This window comes from Rattus norvegicus, chromosome 6 (genome assembly GCF_021556685.1).
Source record: "Rattus norvegicus strain SHRSP/BbbUtx chromosome 6, alternate assembly SHRSP_T2T, whole genome shotgun sequence".
In the NCBI taxonomy this organism is placed as follows: Eukaryota; Metazoa; Chordata; class Mammalia; order Rodentia; family Muridae; genus Rattus; species Rattus norvegicus.
In genome coordinates this window covers 32,082,937-32,090,000 of record NC_141539.1, presented here as the reverse complement: position 1 = coordinate 32,090,000, position 7,064 = coordinate 32,082,937, and the positions used below count along the sequence as shown (strand labels likewise).

At 48.2% G+C, this 7,064-nt stretch overlaps 1 protein-coding gene across 2 annotated transcripts in view; it reads right to left on the bottom strand.

Annotated features, from left to right (window-relative positions):
• Cib4 (calcium and integrin binding family member 4) overlaps positions 1–6,815 on the bottom strand; it is a 60,846-nt gene extending 54,031 nt beyond the window's left edge. Inside the window, exons 1-2 of one of the 2 annotated variants that reach the window (XM_087554730.1) lie at positions 6,747–6,815; positions 6,246–6,280 (exon numbers count right to left, since the gene is read on the bottom strand). Coding sequence is in view for 1 of the 2 variants with exons in the window: in NM_001446936.1 (NP_001433865.1) it covers positions 6,246–6,280; positions 6,710–6,763 (89 nt within the window). In the remaining variant the exon portion in view is untranslated. Of the gene's footprint in view, positions 1–6,245; positions 6,281–6,709 lie in introns of both variants that reach the window. The other variant, NM_001446936.1, reaches the window with a different exon arrangement.
• Between the last annotated feature and the right edge of the window lie 249 nt (positions 6,816–7,064).

The following is a 7,064-nucleotide window of genomic DNA, read 5'->3' as shown; positions in this document are numbered from 1 at the left end:
AGTCTGGGGAGTCTCCAGGATGCTGAGAAAAAAGAGGCTTCATGAGAGGCTTGGCAGAGCATCTACTTATCTGTGTCAGACTCCCAACAAGAAGGAAGGAGGGAAGGAAGGAAGGAAGGGAGGGAGGGAGGAAGGAAGGAAGGAAAGAAGGAAGGAAGGAAGGAAGGACAGAAGGAAGGAAGGAAGGAAGGAAGGAAGGAAAGAAGGAAGGAAGGAAGGACAGAAGGAAGGAAGGAAAGAAGGAAGGAAGGAAGGAAGAAGGAGAGAAGGAAAGAAGGAAGGAAGGAAGGAAAGAAGGAAAGAAGGAAATAAGGAAGGAAGGAAGGAGGGAAAGAAGGAAAGAAGGAAGGGAGGAAGGGAGGGAGGAAGGGAGGGAGGAAGGAAGGGAAGAAGGAAAGAAGGAAGGAAGGAAGGAAGGAAAGAAGGAAGGAAGGAAGGAAAGAAGGAAAGAAGGAAGGAAAGAAGGAAGGAAAGAAGGAAGGAAAGAAGGAAAGAAGGAAGGAAGGAAAGAAGGAAGGAAGGAAGGGAGGAAGGGAGGGAGGAAGGAAGGAAAGAAGGAAAGAAGGAAGGAAAGAAGGAAGGAAGGAAGGAAAGAAGGAAAGAAGGAAGGAAAGAAGGAAGGAAGGAAAGAAGGAAGGAAAGAAGGAAGGAAAGAAGGAAGGAAGGGAGGGAGGAAAGAAGGAAAGAAGGAAGGAAGGAAGGAAGGGAGGAAGGAAGGAAAGAAGGAAGGAAGGAAGGAAGGGAGGAAGGAAGGAAGGAAGGAAAGAAGGAAAGAAGGGAGGAAGGGAGGAAGGGAGGAAGGGAGGAAGGGAGGAAGGAAGGAAGGAAGGAAGGAAGGAAGGAAGGAAGGAAGGAAGGGAGGGAGGGAGGGAGGAAGGAAGGTAGGAAGGAAGGATCAACCTGAGCGTGGTCTGGGAACAGCATGTCAACAGACCCATCCTTAACCCAGAGACTCCAGCGTATCATGGATTCATCCAAAGGGCTCAGCCTTGCCAGGCTGACCCAGTCTCCAGTCACAGTATATGAGGATCTGGTGACCCGGCCTCTAGGTGCAAGAGGGTGAGACACCTTATACTCACTGTTCATCCCCACCCTACCCCCGTTTTCTTCATGGTTTGTATCAGTGGACCACCACCACTCAGCTGGGCCATTGTTGAGGCCCCTTAAGAAAAGCTGCTCAAAAGTGACCAGCACTTGGTCTGGTCCAGCTTGACACTAGGAGCTCACAATGGCCCAGTCTCCCCTAGACATTGTAAGCTAGGGACTTTCTGAGCCCACACCATGAATCAATGTCTAAGCTTTTTTCTTCCTTGGTCCATGATGCACCCCTAACATGGACATGTCCCAGACCCCGTTTGCCCCCGAGGAGCTGGTCCATTTGCAGCATGCGTTGCACCTTTCCAGGCATTGTGCTCACACATCCATGTGTGCAATCATCTTACTTCAGAAGCCAGCAGCATCTTCTAGCTCTCAGTGTCATTTTCCAAAGCTAGACACTATGACAAGCTAAAAACACAAGCGCTATAAAGCCTACAGACTGGGTGACTTATATCCCGTGCCCCACACTTACCCACTGTTCTCCAGAGGCATTTTACAAACACCTTATTGTTTCTCTTGGTTTACTTCTTAATATTTATACAACACTTCTAAGTACCGTGCTAATGCTACCAACTTGTCAGTGCCGTTTCATTATAGACATTATCTTGTGACATGCTCCTATTAAGAGGAGGATTTATTTCTCTATATACGTCTCCTTCCCCAACATCCCAATTTAAAACAATTTGCCTGAATCGATATTCTGTGTTTACCGTATTACTGTTATATTTTATTTATTATTCAAGCATTGCTCACAGATGGTTTCCCTTGTGTAACATTACATTCTTTTCCTCGCAAGCCTTTTGTTTTTCCCAGAGTTAACCATTGCCTTGTTTTCTTTTTCTTAGACTACAGTATGTCTGTCATTAGTTCATCCACCAAACTTTCTACAGCGCTCTAAAGAGCTGGCTGCTCTCCAGGCCTGTTTCCCTTGTCCTGCTTGAGATTTTTCTCATTACCATCCTTGTGATTAACTTCTCCATCCATTCGGTAGGATCTTTTCTTCTCTGGATCCTGGGCCTTTACTGTTTAATCACTAATTTTAGCTGAGCAAATCCTCAAAAAGCCGTCTCAGATATGTGTATACCCTTTATTGAATTGCAAGTAAAAATATTGCTATCCCACTTCCATTCATGGTTGATAGACTAGCTAGGAATTTTGTTCTAGATTGGGAACGTCTTTCCTATGAATTTTGTAAAGGACTGTCTTCTCATGTTCTGATACCACACCCACTCTGCATCATTTTTCCCTTTCCTCCCCCTGTGGAAGGTCTTCTTGTTGTCTCTACATTCTGAAATGTCATGACGGTGTGAGGCTCTTTTGTTCCCTGTTGACTTGTAGAGGTTCTCCATGTCAGACTACAGCAAGGCTTTGGAGGTTCAATGTAAGATCCCTTGTTCTTCATGGTGCTTGGCTGTGACTCTTACCCAGACTGTGAGCTCCTCTCACACTGGAACAGGGTGGGATGGATGCCAAGTGAATCATAGACAAGAGGTAAGCTCACCTGAGACCCTCAGTTTCCCTTCGTGTTCTTGCCTGACTCTGTCATTCTAAGCTCCCTGGGCCTTTCTGGGTTTTGAATCTGTCATTGCAGGTCCTGCAGAATGGGCTCAGCTGAGTCTGTTTTAGGATCCTATCTCCATGGTACTTCTCATGTATCTCTTGGTCTTTCTCATCTACGGCTTTCTTTTTGTGCTTGCGGGTTTCTCTCTCCTTCAAAACACAACAGAAAACATGCCTTTACTCTTCCTTTGGAAGTAGGGACAGACATGAGTGATACTCATTGTTCCCCATGTTGACTGGAAGCTCCCTGGGCCTTGCTTTCCTGATTTAATCTTGTAATCTTGAACATCACACTTCTAAGGTTCTCTATGGAGGCTCCAGCCACCCAAGACAGCATCCTGCAGGTGGGTGAATCAGCACTGGTTTCCTACGCCATCATGGTGCAAGTACAATGGCCAAGCCAACATGATGCCTTCATTTTGAACCACAGCCATTGAGCACCTTGATCATCTGAGGTTCTCACCCATAGCTTCAGCTGTTCCTCAGCCTATGACTTCCTCCGGCTGGGGTGTCTGAAGGACCTTCCCCAGTACCACCCTGGCATGTTGGAGTTTCTGTCCCCCTACTCCTGTCCTCCTGCTCTTGTCCATCTTATCTGAAGGTGTGCAAGTCTAGAGATAAATATGCAAAGTAGGAGCTGAGGCACCACATCCTCCACTATATCTTCATTAGGCAGGGTACCCAACGCCCGCTACCTAACCTATTCCTTTTCTCCATGGGCCCAAAGGTAGAAGCCTGTTGGCAGGAGCTACCCAGAGTGAGGCACGTCTCCTTGTGCTCAGGAATGGAGCCATCAGCCAGGGTGGGCCTGAAAGAGCTTCAAGGGAAGCTTGTGGGACAGGTTTGATCTGATGCATAGCTTTCCCTAGCAACACTTGGAAAACTGAAGTTACACCTTTTCCATGGGGAAGCATTATCAAACTAAGCCAGCACATACTATGCTCCAAGCCAGGTTTGGCCACCCACCACCCTTCGTAAGCCAATTAAAAGAACCAAATCGACAGTGGAAGGCAGAAAAGGTTTTATTCAACATGACCATATTAAGAAGAGGGACAAAGGGATCCAGCCACTCTCTAAGTCATTTTCAGCGAGGTTAAAGTTCAGATAGAGAGCCGGGGATGTGAACATACATGTGTCTAGGCAGTACCGGACAAGGCGGGGTCCTGCCTATCTCTGACCTATCATTATCTGGGATTCAGTCTCATCCTGTAAGGTGGTTTGACAAATGGTTAGAACTGTGTGCAACCTCTTTCATGGAGACAACTTCCCCTGATGGCCTGTATCCTTTCCTTCTCTCTGAGACTCCTGGAGAAAATTCCCATTCTTTGGGACCCATTGTTTGAACAGTCTGCTAGATTGAGACACAGGCGTCTCATTAGAATATCTTCATTTCTGCCAGGCCAGTTACATAAAGACGCTGTATTAGTTGCTTTTCTTGTTGCTCCAACAGAACGCCTAACAGAAATAACTTATGAGAGGAAGGGTTTGTTTGGGTCATGTTTCAAAGGGGTACAGCCCTCCGTGGTGAAGACAAACAGGGTGACTGGGGCAGCTGGGATGTTGGATCTGTAGCCCTGGGGACTTACGGGATGGCCTATTAAATCCTAGTGGATCAGGAAGCAAAGAGGTCTGGAAACAGAAGTTTCCATAACCCTACAGTCCCCCATTTGTCGGTGAGGCCCCACCCCCTAAAGGTTCCATAACCTCCTGAAATAGCATCAGTGTCAGCAGCGGGAGGTCGAGTGTTCAAACACACGAGCCTGCTGCTGGCACATTTATATTCAAGCCACAATACACACCTTTGATGGAGATGGAAGCAGGCTGGGAAGAGGATGTGAACCGCTGTCACCTCAAGACCCGGGTGGTCAGTTCAGGTTCGGGAGGGGGGCCCTAAGGATGACTTGCTTCCAAGAACCTCGTTCTCAGGAGGCTAACCCAGAGCGCAGGAAAATAGGGGGAAAAGATGGGTGCCATCTGTATTCTCTCTCCCTGAGGCCTCACAAACATCCTCACAACCACCCGACAGACTATGTATCCACAACAGGGTCTGGTATTAAATCACAGTGGCTTTCTATGTGCTTCATATAATACTGGCAAAGAGCACAACTTAAAAAAAGACACAGGTACAAAACAAAATGAACAGGATTTAGTCCCAGGAAGCAAGGAGTGATGTAAGTGGGTGAGGGATTCATGAAGGTGCGTGCGTGGACCGTTCTCTCAGGAGTCTGGATGATACACTGGGCCCGAGCAGGAGCTGAGTCAAGAGGAAGGGCCCGTGGAAAGAATGCAGACATTTGCTTCACATTTAGAACTTGCGTCCTGTTAGGATTTTCCAGTCATATTTCGCCGTTGCTTCTTTTCCTCTTGTTTTATGATTTATGCATATATTACGTCTTAGAACATATCAGTAGGGATGAGGTACGTGGTAGGCAACAGCTCACTTGGAATCTTGTCATTTTTCCCCTCTATGTGAAACAGTGAGTTCAGAGTGTGACTCAGTGGTAGTGTTCTTGGCTAGCACGTATAAAATCCTAGCTTCAACTCCCAGTAAATAAGTAGTATTTTTAAAAGGAAAGGTATCGAATCCTCAAGACCATTCCTGGTCTCCATAGCTCTTTGTCGCGTAGCTACCCCTGTTGTGCCTGGAGAGTCTAGCGCTTGTGATGTTTCAGAATGCTCAGTTCAAGAAGAGCCAGTGAGGACAAGGGGTGGTGTGTGTGTGTGCATGTGTGTGTGTGTGTGCGTGTGTGTGTGCGTGTGTGTGCGTGTGTGCGTGTGTGTGTGCATGTGTGTGTGCATGTGTGTGCATGTGTGTGCATGTGTGTGTGTGCCTGTGTGTGTGTGCCTGTGTGTGTGCCTGTGTGTGTGTGTGTGCGTGTGTGTGTGTGTGTGTGTGCATGTGTGTGTGTGTGGTGTGTGTGTGTCCATCCAGGACAGCATCTAAATGGTCTCCTCATTCCCATCTTCACTGTCTTCTTCCAGAAGTGTCCTGGAATGCTCATTTATATACCATACAACTTTGTTGAGCGCCTGACTACAAATAATACATCTACCTTGATCATCCCATTCCATGCCCTATCAAGCCATTTGTCACGATTCCATTCTGGATGAATAGGACTTTGACCAAGGCATTCCCCACATGGCAGAATCCTACTTGAGAATACATTCTCTGTTCCCATTGTATCTGGCACAGATACGATGAGCCCTGGAAGGAAGCCATGGGGGTGGAGGCAGGAAGGAGGGGGACAGGTAGCCAAATGAGTGTCCATGCTGCTTCTAGCTTCACCAGACCAGTGAATGGCTTCAACAGGCTCACCCTGCACTCTCTAAGCCTTTCTTCATTTTCCTCACTGCCCTAAAGAAATCCCAACATCTAGGAAGAACCTCGGTGGTAGCAACAGCACTGGAGCCTGAGTCTGATGTCTCCTCCTGCTCCCGTGGACTCTCACGACTTCCTGTTCATCCCAGGTGCTGCTTTGGGGCTGTGTGGTTCTGAGAAGGGATTACACCCCAGGGCCAGGGTGAAACCATGGCAGGAAAGAGCCCAGCTCAGAGAAAGGGAAAGAAGGACCAGGGTCTTTACTCACCACAGAATCTCGTTTCTCGTCAAGAAGGTCAGAGCCTGCAACAAATCAGAGAGAAGACTGCCATTCAATCCAGTACCCTCCCCCCAGCCCATGAAAGAGCATAAAGCCTCAGAGAGGGCAGGGGTGCTCTCTCATTGTACCGTGGACATGGACGAGGTAGGTGATGACACTGAAGCCACAGGAGCCAGCCTGTGGTGGCAGCAAAGAGCAGGATGATGCCACTACTCCCCTGGCCATGTCATGGGGAAAAGGCAAAGTGGTCCAGACTAACAGAGTCAATCTGAGCCAAAGCTAAAACCCTGGGCTCTGGGACAGGAGATACGGGGTGAGGAGGTTTAAACAATGTCTAAAAATGTGGATAAAAGTACAGCAAAGGCAAGAGATATCACTGCCAGTTTCTTCTCTGTCCCCCCCACCCTGGGAAGCTCCTAGTTCTGTCCCGAATCTGTGACCTGACTACCCACCTGGTACTCTTCCAGGTCCTCCCACTGCATCTGGTACCTCAAACACTGTCCCATGCCAACCCAGCCTCCTCCTGCCAGCAGTAGGACTTCAACCCCCAAGGGCTCAGCAGCTGGTGCAGTCCGTTGATTCTGTTACCATGGTGACCAGCATTCCACCTTCTGCCCCTGAGTTGGCAAACAGGTTCTTTTGATGCCCTGGCTAAGAACCATCACCTCCAAAACAACAAACAGAAAGGCAGGCCAAAAGCGGCCTTGAGGTGTTGACTCAGGGAGTCACGATGCCTGGGACGGAATCCCAGATCTGCCACGTGCTTACTATGTGACCTGGAGCAAGCTACACAACCTTTGGGATGCT